Raw genomic sequence first — 16465 nt, 5'->3', positions numbered from 1 at the left:
CTGACCACATACAAGCATGATCTAAGACCACAGAGATAACAGGACACCCAATTTAAATAGTGTTTGAGTATTCCGTGCTCATGCGGGATCATGGATTGTTATGGAGGGAAAATTGTGTTGCAGATTAATCAACTTTGAAAATGAAAATCACTTCCAATGACCACTGAAACCCAAACGCTACACAGCATTATATAAAATGTTTATGCGTGAAAGAGCATTAACGTTTCGTACATTCTTATAACAATGACTGACGAGTGTGATGCGAAGCCAAACGACAGTGTGCAGAATATTTCAATTCTCAGTACTCAGCGAAAACAGAATCTTGCGTCTTGGGGTCTTCCAGATACTATACTAAAGGTATATATGTACACATGTAAATTGTTTTAAAAGGCTGTTCCAGCCATCAACATTGTTGTTACTGGCTATATTTTGTGAAAAAGGACTGAAGCGAACTCTACCGTCCAGTTCCTGGGTGCTCTATTTATATTATTTTTATATCCTTCACATCATGTTAATTAAAGAGGGAAAGTCTTTTAAATAGCTGCTGTGTATAATTTTTTATATTTTGATACATTACGAATTAAAAAAGACTGATAGAAATAGTGCTTCTTACGTGTATCAGTTTTCACAGCCAAAGAAGAGGGATTTTCAAATGACAACCAATAAACACGTTCAGTCAAGTGAATATACGATATATTTTTTAATTATTTATTGTTCACAGACGTTGCATTGAAATACTTCACAATTTTTTCCCACGTCATTACGTTTGGTTTCCACATTTTGATCACATTAACAGACTAATTCTTATAAACATAATTACACATTGTGTTCTCTTCTTATATTATTATTTGCTGGAGCAACCACATTTATTGCGGTTTCTTAATAATTCCGGTAAATGTAACATTTTTACATTTGTGATATGAGTTCTCGGCACTGGATGCAATATTGTAATCTCAGACACTGATTCCATACTGATCTTCTTTACCGTTTCCAATATGTCATATACATTTTTCAATGTAAGTTGGTATCCCTAATTATATATTGCTGTTTGCATTTTGTCCAACAGCATTATGAGGTGTCTGGTGTTGTGTCCATGTTTCCATGGCAGGTTGAATGCCTCAGTAATCCTAGAGTCCTTGAAGGGGGAAATCTTATTTATTCAGCACCAACTTCTGCAGGTATGCTAGGATAATACTAAAATTACCTTTGTTTTTCATGTATAGTCTCACAAGAAGTATGTTTCAATCTAAAATTTTGCAAGGAAGTGGTTATGGCCTGATATAAGGTACTATCTTGGAAGGACTGAGGAAGATCATGAAAAACCTCAGTCCCAATAGCTGGTTTCAGGAAAAACATTTGATCTCGGGACCTCCCACACATGAAGCAGGAGTATTAACTGATCGCCTGCCATCTATAGTAATTAACAAATGTTAGGAGGAACCTGCTGTCTCCCTAAAGATGGATGTAGTTCCTCTGAAACATTAACCACTAATTTATACCCTAATGCTGAAGGCAGCAAGTTTTTGAAAATGTTGATAATTAATCACACCATGTCACTTGGTGTCATAATCCAGAAAACCACAATTTGAATTGAATGTCCTCAATGAGACACTGATTTTCACTAGATGTAGGTCTAATAGCTGTTTTTATTCCTTCTTGTTTTCATGGATTAGGCATCTTGATGCTTATACTGGGCTCAGAATGTTTTTCCAGTATATCCTTTATCTTCCTTATACACTTTACTGTACTGGTTTATAATCTGAGTTGATTGTGTTGAATGTAGGGTGGTGGTAGCAGTAGTAGTAGTAACATGTGATTATCACATGACTTATGGATGACTGAGTATGGATCTGTGTGTTGCAGAAATCTCTGGAGGTTAGTTATAACATTTCCTCCATCACTGACATCTGTAAATTAATTACATAATTTGCAGTATTTGAAGATAGTATAAAATTCTGTGAACATTTCCTAGACACTTGATCTTTACTAATGAGTACATGTGTCATTTTAACAGGTAAAACACTAGTTGCTGAGATTCTCACCATTAAGACAATTCTTGAAAGGAAGAAGAAAGTTATCATCATCCTTCCATTTGTGTCAGTTGTACGAGAAAAAATGTTCTACTTTCAGGTATAACTAGTGATATCTTTTCATAGGATGGATAAATTAGGAATATGGGCTTCAACATACAACTAAACATGATTATTTTCAAATGTCACTCATGAATTAAATTAAGAATCAGTATATATTTACATCTCTACTGTAATATCAATAACAACAATAGCACAGTGTTTTATTTATTTATTTGTATTTAAAGAGGTTATAAAATTGTTTTCATGCTTGTAGGTCTTGCTATTTGACTATTAAATTATTATTACTTGATAAATGTACTTTGGAAATTATGAGTCATCACCCTGTTGCCATCATTCCATAACAAGAATGGCAATTTTTCCCTAATCTATAAATGAATTCTCAGCATTGGAGGTAATACTGTAATTTTGGAACCTGCCTAGTGCAGTTTCTTTCAACATTAGTTCATTATAGCTCTGGAAGTCTTAAAAATCAAGAGTGCTACAAATACAAAAAAATAGAATTCAAAATTTTAACATTTAAATATTATGTTCATATTTGTTTGCTCAGCTGATGAGTGCTAAACATTATTTAGTACTTCCTACAGCTAAGAGAAAGTAGTTGTCTCTATTAGTGTTTCCACTGCTCTCAGTTTCTTCCAGGTTAAAGATGATTGTCTTCTAGATGTTGTGCCATGCACTTTCACAGATTCTGGCCAATGTATTAGAGGTGCTTACTGCCTCCATAATCAGGGCGATGAGTATGGAGGCAGCAAGGACATCTGGAACGTCGGTGAACTTCTACCAGACTACACAGAGCAACAACCCAGAAAACAGCCATCTTCAGACTCACTGCCATGAAAATCTCAAATCCTATGATTTTTCATTTATCTTCTACCTACTAATACCATGTAAAAGTTTCAACAGATGTGATTAACTTTCAAAGGATTAACAAAGTCAGGAGGTCAAGGATATAATTCATATAAAACAATAAAGCTGGTACTCTCCTTACAAGAGGGATTTTATATAATGGTCACATATCAGGAAGCAGTATCATTTGTTCAATGGTTGTACCAGACAGACTGAAGGTTATTGGTGCATGTTTTACATAGGACTTGCTGTCCAGAAGTGGGGTGCGAGTGGAAGGGTTAATGGGAAGTCATAGTCTGCCTGGTGGTTTCAAAAGTGTTGACATTGCCATCTGTACCATTGAGAAGGCTAACAGTCTTATAAACAAGTAAGTATGTTTTATCCAACTTCTTTAGGAGATTTACTGTCATATTGTTCATCTATCATTCTGAACATAACACAACATTTTGGAAACTGAATGTTTCCATCCTGAGGTGAAAATGTGGGAAGTACCTATACCTGCACACAAATAGATCCAGTTTCCAATGTTTTTTCTTCATCCCAGAATACTAGATGATGGATGATGTCCAGAAACCCAGTAATTATAAATGTGTGAGGCTTGATCAAAGGAAACCCATTTGGGGATTGTTCAGGGCAAAGGCGTAGAAGCCATTAAAATTACCCACCTGGGCTTTATGTAGGCATTCCACTGTACCACTGACACACCAACTGATGGATCCTCTTCACAAAATTACTCCCTGGGTTGCTGCTGGAACTACTGTACTGCTGTGGCTTTGACATTTTTGTTTGATCCAAATGTAAGACAATTAGTGTTATCTTGAGGGGGCCAAACACATGGAAGTCACATGCTGACAGTTCGAAGCTGCCATAGGCAGATGGTCCAGCACCTTCTGGAGTATGAAGAGCAGTGTGTGCTGGACAATGTGGACCACATGGAGATGGGTGTTGCTGTGGACATGATGGAACACATTCTCTTGATGGTAGTACACATCACAAATTCTCCCATGAAATTCAACTGGTTCACAGCCCTCAGTATCAAGCAGCTAAATGGCAGCTTGTTGGTTCTATTTGGAGGGATTCTGCATGTGGAACATCATCAGCATTTAAAGATGTCACATTGTTTCCACTTCCTCTGACACGCCCATTCTGTTGCACAGTTCGAGGTTGACTGTTTGTGTGTCATGCACACAGCCACATGATCACTTGGGACTGGCAGTATTCACTAGAGCTACAGCAGATGGGTTTAATTTGAAGTAAGTGTTATAAATAAAATGACTGTTCTGGACATTGTCCACTGTCAACATTTTTGAATGTAGCATTTGCAAAACTGGGTCTGTTTCTATCAACAGGTAACAGGGAAGAAAGATTCCTACTCAGTTGAACCCCTTGCACAAAGATAGTCTGCTTTGTTCATATACCAAGAAAAGAACTGGGTAATTTGTAAAAGGTTTCCATTCTTCTGAGGAATTTCATTAGTAGTGACAATAAAGTCTAATTCATCTTTGCTGTTTCCTGATGTGCATGCATGTAAAACCTGCTGTAGCGCAATATGAAACACTAAAGAATCTCATACAGATCTCCATATGATACAGGTAATTGTATTTGAAAAACATTGCTCCAAATTACAAGTCAGAAATCTGTACATTGTGTACACGTTATATTAATATATTTAACTGTATTTTACTTTTTGCAGTAATCTATTAAAATATTCTATGTATTATTTTATTTTTTACCATCATGTGGTTCTTTTTCATTTACAACAGTAATGTTCCTTTTCTTAGGGAAGATCAATAAGGAACAAGATTATATGTACAGAAAGCAATAAATATTCAAATAATAGACATTTTCTGTTCATTGAAAATCATTCTACATTCATTTTCAGTATTTATTTTCAGAATCAAACAATATTTCTGTACACCTTCTGTTTACTCCAGTTTCAATTTTTGACAGGTTTTATTTTGCTAAAGTTTTGTATGTTTGGTGTTGGTTAGAACAATGTTTACATTTTAGTGGTTGACTGATTGGTGTATAGGTTACTGGAAGAAAGGTCTCTTCATAAAGTTGGTACTGTGGTTGTTGATGAATTGCATCTCTTGAGTGATCCTTTTCGAGGTTACCTGCTAGAACTGCTTCTCACCAAGATACTCTACATGTGCACCACGTGAGTTTCTTCATATCTGTTGTTTCTTTTCTGTGCAGAACGGCAAGGCGTGACAGTATGGTTTGTTTATGAAGATCTTGAACACATTTTCACCAGTTTTTAGTTCATGTCAAAGACAGAATATAACAAAGTTTGTATGTAATGTTCAACAGTGAAAAGGAGCGAAACAGTACATATACATAATTGTGTTTAGACAGTAAGAAGTTAACAATACATGTGTTATCTGCAGCACCACAGTAATAAAATATACACATACTGCATATACAGTCTAGCCCTGCTTGCTTCAGAAATTAATATTTGTAAAATCATAATTTGAAAACTACACTTCAGAACAGTTGAAACCCTTTTGTAAAGTTCTTTTATTTGTTATTGTCTCACAAATTCCATTATCATGACTCAGTGTTACAATTTAGTATCAGAGTCTGTCTTTTAATGGTTACTTTGATTTATTCCAAGTGAATGCACTTAATTTCTCATCAATTGTTCAAGGGAGGACAGTGTGAATATTCAGGTTGTGGGCATGTCGGCTACTATCCCCAACTTGGCACTCTTAGCCAAGTGGCTGGGTGCCGATCTCTATCGAACAGACTTTCGACCAGTTCCTCTGAAAGAATTCTTGAAAGTTGGTCCTACTGTATATGACAACCAACTGAAGAAGCTATATGATATGCAGTCTTCCAAACATATACAGGTGAGATCATTGTAAACAGTTTTATCATTATCTTGTTATGAAATGAAAACTACTACATTATTTGTCCAGTTCAATATTCAACAGTATTTTACCACTGAATGGGTTAAGATAGTACTGATGCTTAAGAAAGTATTAAGTGTAATTTTAAATTTTCTTCAAATATTCCACACAGATTACTAATAGACAAATTATCCTGCATTTGAACTTAGATCAAAACTTACAAGTCCCTCTCAGAGACCTCCATATAACAGAGAGAAGTCCATTGCCTGGCAAATTTTATATGAGTTTAAACCTCTGTAAAAGTAATTTCCCGAAGTCCAACAATTTAGGCCTGATAAACTTTGCTACAGATGTTTCACAGATTGAATGGAGAAGGGAAAGAGCTCTCTCCGACTGCTACTTTTCTTTACTGTGTTCTCATGAATAACAACTTTTTCTACCTGTAGGATGACCCAGATCATGTAGTGCAGTTATGCCTGGAAACCTTGATTAATGGTCACTCAGTGCTGGTATTCTGTGCTACTAAGCAGTGGTGTGAGAAACTTTCACAGCATATTGCAAAAGTGTTCAGGACCATTGGTAAGTTCTATAACAATGCCCAAATACACAGTGACATTTAGAATTTCCATGCACTAATAATATTTTGTTAAATGAGAACACATTCTGAATAAATTTCTGGGATACTGTATATGATCAGTACTTCATCACATATTCCTTAAAGTGAAGTTCATCATGTTTTGTAACATGAATGGTTTCATTGCAGTCTAATTGAAGATTCATTTTGTGATATCAGGTTTATCAGGGAGTGAATTAGGTCAGCAGCTTCGTGAACAATTGGACTCAAATGCTATAGCTGAGGCTTTGGAACAATTGCATACATGCCCAGTTGGACTGGATAAAGTACTTAGGTGCACTGTGGCATTTGGTGTAGCATTTCATCATGCAGGTAAGTTTTGTGTACTAGAGTATGGCTTATCAGCCATCCAAGTATACAAACTAGTTTCTAGACATAGTCTTAACCACCAAGCATAAGCATGTGATGAATCATGTAGGAATTTGAGAGGAAATTTAATGAAAATTCATTCAAATCTAAAACTTCTTGACGATGGTGAAGAGTCAATTGAATAAAAATTTTCTTTGATATTATCCATCGTCTAGTAAATATAAAACGTAAAACGACGTTTCGGAGATGGGACTCTATCTCCGTCTTCAGGTTCCTACACAGTTGGGCCCACTAGATAGAGCTAATCCCTATCTCTGAACCAAGGGATAGGGATTAGCTCTATCTGGTGGGCCCAACTGTGTAGGAACCTGAAGACGGAGATAGAGTCCCATCTCCGAAACGTCGTTTTACGTTTTATATTTACTAGACGATGGATAATATCCAAGAAAATTTTTATTCAATTGAAAATTAATTCAGCTGTTCTTGAGTTGTTACATGCAGACAGCTGGACATATAGGTAGGATGAAGCTAATAATCACAGTTTTATCACTTTCAATTTCAAATATGTCTAAGAACCTCATTGCTGGTAGTAAATATGGTCTGATATTTGAACCCAAGACCACCAACAGAATGCAGATGGAGATGTTCTGTTGGGAAGTGTGGCAGAGAAAAATTGTGCAGAATCTTTCAGCATGGGAAGTGTAGGAGGCCAATTTGTTGATGCTGCTGAGGTTTAAAGTTTATTTTAATAACTTGTAATTGGTTTTAAACAATATGTGACTGTTTATATCATAATATTTCAACAGGTTTGACACTTGATGAGCGTGACATTCTGGAGGGTTATTTTCGTTCAGGAGCTCTGAGAGTGCTGGTAGCTACTTCAACTTTAAGTTCAGGCGTTAACCTTCCTGCTCGCCGTGTCATTGTACGTTCACCTGTATTCCATGGGAAATCTCTGGATTCTCAAACATACAGGCAAATGATCGGTCGTGCAGGCCGTATGGGTCGAGATACTGCAGGCGAGAGCTTTCTTATTTGTAACAAAGGAGAGAGACATATGGGAGAAAAACTGGTTGGGGCAGAATTGAAACCAATTGAGAGTTGCCTTGGGCATGGTGAACTGGCAGCCAGCCTAAAGAGGGCTATATTAGAGGTACATATTATCAGATTACAGATAACTTTCCATTACTTTCAGGTTTCTTCATCACTGTTCATGTAATTCCTTTTTTAAAGTTACTTCATGCTTGGGATAAGGCAAAGCTACCACTCTGAAGCATGTATTTAATCATAAACTATGATGGATAATGCTAGAAAATCAAAATAAATAGTATGTGAAAATTATACAACAGTAATGGTACATGTATAACAGCACATTTTTGTAAGTCGTCATCAACTTCATTCATGCATGCTCAAATTATTGGGTTCAAACAGCTCTAAAATAATAGAGCATAACAAAAGACAGACAGACCATATTCAGTAACAGAAATCTTACGTTATCTTTATTGTTAATGAAACTTTAATTTTGCATTGTGCTAACACTGTTTTGAGTGATCCTACTAATGACACAGTTAAATATAACCCATAAACAAAGTGACAGTTGTAATTTGCAAGGTAAAAAAGTTTTATTTCCACTGTGGCAACATTACAGTCGTATAACTCCAATTATTCAGATACAAGAGGCAACCTACTCAGGTTAGCATTACTTACCGTGTTCCAGGTGATTGCAAGTGGTGTGGCATGCACTCCCCAGCAGGTGACTCAGTACACAAATTGCACACTACTTGCTGCAACAAAATCTGATCTACGAAACCCTATATCAGCCTGCGTTAAGTTCCTAGAGGCCAATGAGCTTATTCGGCTTCAGGAAGAGGAAGAGAGAGTAGGGCACAAGTATGTGCCTACACCCTTAGGTCTTGCCTGTCTTGCTGCATCTCTTCCTCCAGATGAGGGTCTTCTTCTTTTTGATGAGCTACAGAGGGCTCGTCAGTGTTTGGTGCTGGACACTGAGCTTCATATAATATATGAGGTATTATATTCATTACAGATGTGAGAATTTACACAAATCTAATATAATTTATCAGAGTATTTATATAATATTAAAATGGATCCTACTAGGCTCTGAAGATGTGCTCTGGTTCAGCAAATGGCCCAGTGATGAACCCTCACTATCTGGAGGCTTTATTCTTTTATAAATGGTGGACTATACCATACTGTGGTGACAAGGGATGTATCTAACCTAACCCAGACTAGCATACTTAACTTGGAAATAAATGGTATAAGAATCAAATGATGGAAGCTGACACAGAAAAATTATGATCTATACCCTCCATTTCCAGTAATGTAACATCACTCTCCTTCTTCTGGGATGGGCTAATAATCAAAAATCAAGTGTTGTAATTTGTGTAGAACACGCACAATGTAAACTATTTTTCCATGTACTGTTCTAGGTAACACCATACAGTGTTTGCTCTCAATGGGGAAACTTGGACTGGTTACACGTGAGTCATATTTGTTTATTTGCATGATAATGAGGGTTAGATAATTGAACAGATAAATCAGAAGACATGTGAATAATCCATTATGATGCTAAGAGTTGTTCTATTTGCTTTCCTTCCCCCCCCCCCCCCTTCAAATTAAGGCTAATACAATTTAACTATAACAATGATAGCACATTTTCATCATTATTCTGAAACTACCAGGAGATTAGCTGTTTTTTAATGCCTTTCAACCTTAGGGCAATGTCTGATTTCTTGTTTATTTGGTCTGTACTTTGTCCTTAATCTGGGGAGTCTGCATTTGTGAATTCTATCAGTGTGGTGCATCCATTTGTTTCTGTAGTCCAAACTTCTGGATAATGCCACTTAGGGTTTAGAACATCCAGAATTTCTGGATTTGTCTTTCCCCTTCACTGTCCACATTTTACTACCACTGAGGAACATTTGGAAACCCAGGGTAGTCAGTCTCTGGTCCAAGATTTTAGTCTGTGCCTTCCCAGATATGAAGCGTGAGTGCTAGCAACTGGACTGTGACATCTGGTCAAGAGGATGAAATACTGTAGAGACTGAGGAGTTGAATGCATTCAAATGTAATTCTTTAAATATATCATAATTTGATTATCAGTGTTTCAATGCTCCAATAATTATCTATGTATGACTTACAATGATGAAGTCAGGGATTATGTTAATAAAGTACCTTGTTTGCAGGTATTAAATCTATGGGAACAACTATCACCAGCTATGCGAAGGGTTGGAGAGTTAGTGGGAATTGATGAACGTTTCATGGCAAGAGCTATGCGTGGTACTCTTTCCCTCAGTACATCGAAACAGGTAAATGTTTTCTGTTAGAGAAGTGCACTATTCTTTTTTCTCATAATTCATCTTAGTTTAGAAGCTTGTACAATACTTTGAAAAGTTGCAAATATGCATTACATTTATGTCTTTTTTTCAGAACTTCTTTACATTCTTTGTTTTGGAACAAGAACATGTTGGGTTTTGGAGGTAGTGACTGGTACACAATGTAACTTGCATGCAGAAGATCCTTGGATCCAACATTATTGTCAGTTTTTGGTACTGTCTGTTTTATTCAATTCTTCCATCTCAAAATTGACATGAATCATGAGACAATGAAATATTTTTCATGAAGTATCAGGAAAATAATATTTTTCAGGATCCGTGCTTGTTCAGCATGATGCATGACTGTATAAAACCTCAAATGACTAAATGCAATGAAGTTTTATTGGGCAATCAGACGCATAATTTCGGTATAGAAGACACAGCTAATCATATGATAAGGCTACATTGTGTTCTTGTTTTTGCATGCTCCTAGCTTCTTATCCTCACATTCATTCCTGCTTCATTTCCATAACAGACTACTATTTTCTTACTGAAGTGTGGTTTTTGTTTTTCAGTTACAAAAGATGTCCGTTCATCGTCGATTTTATACAGCCCTTGCATTACATGACCTAGTTAATGAAGTTCCTTTGCCTGCTGTTGCAAAGAAGTTTGGTTGCTCAAGAGGCATGTTACAGTCTCTACAGCAGTCTGCCGCTACTTTTGCAGGTAGTAACTATATTAATTTTGACAATAAAATAAATATATACAAACTTTATTGCACTATATATTATAATGTTTATCTGTATTTCTTAGTTCATTGTCTTAATTTACCAACATGAAGTTGATATTCAAATTCCCTGAAATTTTATTTTACCACAGTCTTTCACTTAATTGAGTAATATATTGCTAACTTCAGTTCCTTTGTGATCTGGACACTTGTCCACCACCATTTTGCTTCGAACACCACATACTTCATAGAGCTTGGTGAGTAATATTATGTCTTTGACCATTGAATAAAATCAGTGTGATAGTCTCTCATTTTAGCTTTCATCCTTGAATATGGTGTTTGTTAGGTTGGATGATTTCTTGAATGGCTGTTATGTTGGACAGACTTCACTCAGTGTTAGGTTTTTTTTCTTTTTGAGAGTCCTCATAATCTTAAAATATAAAATTTCAAAAAATGTACATTAATAAAAATTGACACTGCTTTAGTCTGATGTCTGTTTCAATATAATGACACTGTTTTGAACTGCATCATGTAGGTATGGTAACAGCATTTTGCCGACGTCTTGGATGGTCTAGTGTGGAACTCCTAGTGTCACAATTCCAAGATCGCCTCCAATTTGGTGTTCAGCGTGAACTGTGTGACCTGATGAGGCTTGATGGGTTGAATGGACTGAGGGCACGAGCTTTGTTTGATGCAGGCATCTGTACACTTGCTGATCTTGCAGTTGCAGATGTGTGTGCTGTGGAAAATGCTCTCCATAAAGCTGTGCCCTTCCAGAGGTCAGTATTTTGTTTTTCAGTACAGATTACAATCATCTGTTTATTTTCTTGAAAGTTATTCTTATGAGTTTTAACTATCTTGTGCTGAAAAATATAACAAGGTACTACTTTAAAGGCGTAGCTCAGTCAGTATAGCGACTGGTTACGGACTGGACAACCGGGGTTTGATCCCTGATGGATGATTCTCAACAGAGAGAGGCTAATAGTGTATGAAATGTGACTTTTTTTCTGTTGCAGTTGCAAAGAATTGGATGGGGAAACATCTTTTGACACAAACCAGCGCAAAAAGTTAAGAAATGTGTGGATTACAGGACATCAAGGACTAACTGAAAGGGAGGCTGCATCCTTGTTAATATCTGATGCCCGTTCCTTTCTTCAGAAAGAATTGGGCTTATCTACTGCTAAATGGGTTGATGAAAAAAGTGATACATCAGGTCATGACAACCAATCTCTATCAGAACAAAGTATGCAGAGCTCACAAGAACAATCTCTACTTCATGATAAAACTTCCAAGCATTCTGAACAAACAGCCAACTGTTCATCCATTTCATGTCACTTTCAGGCACATTCATTATTGCGAGAAGAACAACTTCAGTCAAAAACATCTCTTTCTGAAACAAATAAGAGACCTGCAAAACATAAAAGGAAGAATTCACTGCCAAGAAATAAAATTCCAGATTTAAACAATGGAATTGGAAAAACAGATTCTAAATGTCTGTTGTCAGAAGTAAGCGATGAGGATTATGTTTCATCTTCACCATCATTAAACAGCAGTCAGGACAAGTCTTCACAAAGGCATATAAGTCAAAAGCTTCGTTCTAAGTTAGGCAAAGCCATGAATTCTAAAATGATTTCTTGGAGAATTTCCCAGAATACGTCTGCTAAGATAAACACTGGTAATTCCCAAAAAAATATATCGTGTAAGATATCTGACATCAATGCAAGTAAACCACATAAAGCTGTACCTATCTTTACAGAGCAGTTCCAATGTAATAAAATAGACAACACTCATTCCAAAAGGGTTGATTGTTCACCATCAGAAGAAAGGAGATTCTCACCCATGCTCCATGAAACATCGGATGATCTGCCTGGTACTCATTCAGAGAATAATAAGTCTTCCAGTGAAGTAAATCAGAGTATAGATTATTTTGGTTCCCTGCTTGAAATATCAGAAAGTAAGCTGCATGAACAAACTCAACAGTTTAAACAAAATAATAAGTCAGAGGTTAGGAATGAATCATCTCCAGAAAATGTAAGTGAAAAAGTAGCCATTATTTCAAATGTAGTCAACAATAGAGAGTTATGTCTAAGGCCTTTTGTATCTTCCTTTAAAATAACCGATAATACAGTGAATAAAAATAATGAACAATTTACAAATGTACATGGTACCAATGTTTGTTTATCAGATGATCAAGGGAATGAACTCTTAGAAAAAGATGCTGTTAATGTTGATCAGATGATACTTAAACAGAATATTAACCCATCATTAGGTCCTGTGTTTGAAAAGTTGGTAGAAAAAGATAAAGTTACCCTAACAAGGGCAGATAACAAGAGAAGGAGTTCAGATTTCTTCTCATCACCTGTATCAGGAGGAAAGATTGCCCTTGATGTTGAAGGTGACATCCGAAGTCCAAGTTTGTTTGGGGACAGTCTCGTGATGGACACACAACTTAACAACTTGTTGGATGTATGCTACTGTGAACATCAAACAACAACAGAAGGAGACTATATGAATCAAGCACAAGACTGTAATCAAGTGTCATTTTCTAACCAAATCCAACAGGCACCACAAAGCATAAATGATCAGTGCTTATCTTCAATGTGTAGCAGTGGCATCATTTTCAGTAAGGATGGATGTGTTAAAAGTGGAATGGAATGCCATAAAGTTGAAGAAGAAGACTCTCCATTTAAGAAAGTAAAACAATTACACAGCTTATCAAAAGGTTTCATGTCTGCTCGGGAAGTTATGAAGGGGCAAATATTAAACAAAACTACTAATTCTTCAGAATATCATCCAGAAGTTGAAGATTTGGAATTCTCTGCAGCTTCAAATATTGTCAGAGACTCAATAGGAAGAAAAGGAATAATCCTTCATTTATCAACAGATACTGAAGTTTCAGGCCCTCATAGGGTTTATTCTGAGGAAATAGATTTTCATTCTCTTAATGAACAGACTGCTGTATCACATATTAAATCCGATTTCAAAACAAAAAAGGGTTTGGTGTCACCAGTTACCTATCATTTTAATGAAAAATTACAAGAAGACTTCCATAAAAGTAATAGACCTTCAAAAGAAACTCTGAGAAAAAAACGAAAAATATCTACATCTAGTGATTACAGTTATTCTGAACATGAATTCATTAATAGGAAAAGGAAAAAAATTTCCAGTGAATATAAATTTGTAGCTGACGAACATGAAACGAACTGTGCAGAAATGGTATTTTCAGTTCTGAATGAAAGTTTTAATGCAGAGCACTGGCTTAATACAAAGAATACGAGTACATCTGAAGCTAATAAAAATTTTCCACCAGAGGGACAGTGTCCTGATGAAAATGAACACTTTCCAACTGAAAGCCAGGGAGCAATTCATGTGCCTGAACAAAATATTTACACTGAAAAGCAGATGGTAAGAGAGAAACCAAATGCAGAAGTTGATCACATTACAGAATCCTTCCTCAGAACAGCCTTTGACACATACTGGGATTTGGATACTGAAAATTCAAAAACGAAAAGGGATGGTGAACTTCAACATGACTTGGGAGCACAGGAAGTTAGCATTAGTACAAGTAAAACCAATCTGTTACAAAAACATGCACTCGTTCCTCCAAGTGTGTTCAACATTACACAGAAATCTAATAAGCCAGAGACTGAAAATGAGGTGATATCAGCAGATAGTGCTTCATCCAGTCAAAGATGTAGAATTATGACAAAAGCAGGAAGTAAAGTTGATCAGTCTCCTTTTGTTATTAGCAACTCACTTTTTGAAGCTGCTTTCAGTACATGCTGGGAAGAAAACCCTGAGTATAAGGAAATAAAGAGGGAAATAGCTCATAGCAAACAAAATGTAAGCAGTAATGCTGGATGTAATTTATCAGTAAAAGATGCTGATATTCATAATAATCTTAGACACCAAGAGCTTCATTTTGACAATAGGGGAAGTGAGGGACAATCATCTAGTAAGACAGAGATGATTGGATGTGGCAGAAGAAGATCTCCAAGACTTATGGCAGCTGCCATAGATAAAGAAAAGAGAAATTCACGTGGAAAATCCATTGAGGTTTGTACAACACTTTCAATAATGAAATCTGAATGAATACGTTCACACCTTAATTCTTGTATGCCAGTCTTCACATAAGAAGGGTGGATGCCTCGAGAGAAACAGAGCTACTACATTGCAGTTTGAACAGATACACATTGAGAAACCAAATTTCTGGGTTTTTAAGGGTACCTGACACTTGCTTTGCTGGCCTTTTTAAAATTACAATGAGTCATAATGAGAAACAATATTTCACAAACTACTATAAAGAAACATTTCATTTCATGAATATGCAACAGTAATTTTCAATAGCAACAGCTAAGGCTGAATACTGCTTGGTTTAAAGTGAGTGAATTAGAAATAGATGTTTAGATTTGTAGCCAGTTCATGAATACTAGGTATGTACCGTGCTAAGGCATGACCTTGATTCAGTAAATCAGCCAGTATAATATAACTTGTAAATTAATGTGAAATAGTAATAACCTATTTCACCAAAGCAGGGATTACTTAATTTAATATGAAAGTGAAAGAAGGGTTCAAAAAAATAAAAAAAATCCCACAAAAACTCAAGAGGTTTTTGTGTTCAGTTTTAGTCTCTTAGTTTCTTTACTGGCAGGTTATTCAAATTTGGGTTATACTGACATGTTATTTTATTGCAAAGCTAAGCATATTGTGGCAAAGAAGAATTTCTCATACTACAGTAATTAAAACCATTATTACAAATAACACAGTTTAATTATATTTTATCTATTGTTTGTAGAAAGTCACTGAAAAGAAGAACACACAAGGTTCATTAAAAGATGAACATAATGAAGACTGCCCCAGAACATTTTCAGCAATTTCCATTGCATCTCTAGAAGTTTTGGAAAACAAAAGCAGCATTATTAATAAAAAGTTGCATCCTGAAGAGATTTTGCAAGATTGCAGCCAACAATGCCATCTACAAAGACCAAGCAATATGAAGATGGGCTTTCCAGAAGTGAATATGAACTTATCTCCATCTAGCCATGTACAGAAAGACTTCACAGACAGAACAGAGACCCCAGTTATAAAAGGGTCAAATTCTTCATCAGTCAGTAGTCCAACATTTTGGAGGACAAAGGCAAATAAAATGTTGCAGTTAAGTAGTGACAGCAATTCAGATGCAGAAGAAGCAGATGATTTGATTACATCATCACAAGGTGATGACAGTGGAAGAAAAAGGTATGTAACTGATTTGATTTCTTTATGTCAATGCAAGAATTTGAGGTTAATGTGAAAAATTTAATGTAGATTGAATCTGCACTTAACAACTTTTCTCAAAAACAAAAACCTACCACCACCACCACCATTTGGTAACATTTATAATTGCAACCAATAAAAAATTCAGATAAGTAGGATTTAATACTGTGACCATCTATGCAGAAGCTTGGCCCATTAACTCATAGACTAAATTGTATTTTATGGTTGGATTATAAACTCGTTTCCTAAATATAAGATTAACAAGACTTGTAGGACTGGAAGTTGTGCAACAGAAAAGTAAGCTTTATGAATTCTGACAGGAACTCCTCATTACTCATTGCAGTAACAAAACTCTTCTCTCCCATAACTCTGTAATGGTATTACTGTTCCAGCACAGCTAGCTGTACACTAAGATA

The 16465-nt window shown here is 35.9% G+C and overlaps 1 protein-coding gene across 3 annotated transcripts in view; it reads left to right on the top strand.

The window, feature by feature from the left end:
* Positions 1–46: 46 nt before the first annotated feature.
* The window catches only part of PolQ (DNA polymerase theta), a 27469-nt gene continuing 11050 nt past the window's right edge, over positions 47–16465 (top strand). The window contains exons 1-16 of one of the 3 annotated variants that reach the window (XM_087342848.1): positions 47–357; positions 1067–1178; positions 2015–2130; positions 3182–3306; positions 4972–5100; positions 5590–5791; positions 6238–6370; positions 6585–6737; positions 7541–7887; positions 8452–8760; positions 9182–9232; positions 9938–10060; positions 10642–10792; positions 11329–11572; positions 11810–14849; positions 15589–16031. In XM_087342848.1, coding sequence (XP_087198974.1) covers positions 244–357; positions 1067–1178; positions 2015–2130; positions 3182–3306; positions 4972–5100; positions 5590–5791; positions 6238–6370; positions 6585–6737; positions 7541–7887; positions 8452–8760; positions 9182–9232; positions 9938–10060; positions 10642–10792; positions 11329–11572; positions 11810–14849; positions 15589–16031 — 5792 coding nt within the window. In that variant the 5' untranslated portion in view covers positions 47–243. Of the gene's footprint in view, positions 358–1066; positions 1179–1783; positions 1876–2014; positions 2131–3181; positions 3307–4971; positions 5101–5589; positions 5792–6237; positions 6371–6584; positions 6738–7540; positions 7888–8451; positions 8761–9181; positions 9233–9937; positions 10061–10641; positions 10793–11328; positions 11573–11809; positions 14850–15588; positions 16032–16465 lie in introns of those variants that run through there. The other 2 variants (XM_087342850.1, XM_087342849.1) reach the window with 2 other exon arrangements.

Source organism: Zootermopsis nevadensis, unplaced genomic scaffold (genome assembly GCF_977971745.1).
Source record: "Zootermopsis nevadensis isolate Lab colony 2312 unplaced genomic scaffold, Znev_1.0 Znev_ptg000004l, whole genome shotgun sequence".
Classification (NCBI taxonomy): Eukaryota; Metazoa; Arthropoda; class Insecta; order Blattodea; family Termopsidae; genus Zootermopsis; species Zootermopsis nevadensis.
Note: the sequence above shows the minus strand (reverse complement) of the source record. Positions and strands in the feature narration are given on the sequence as shown.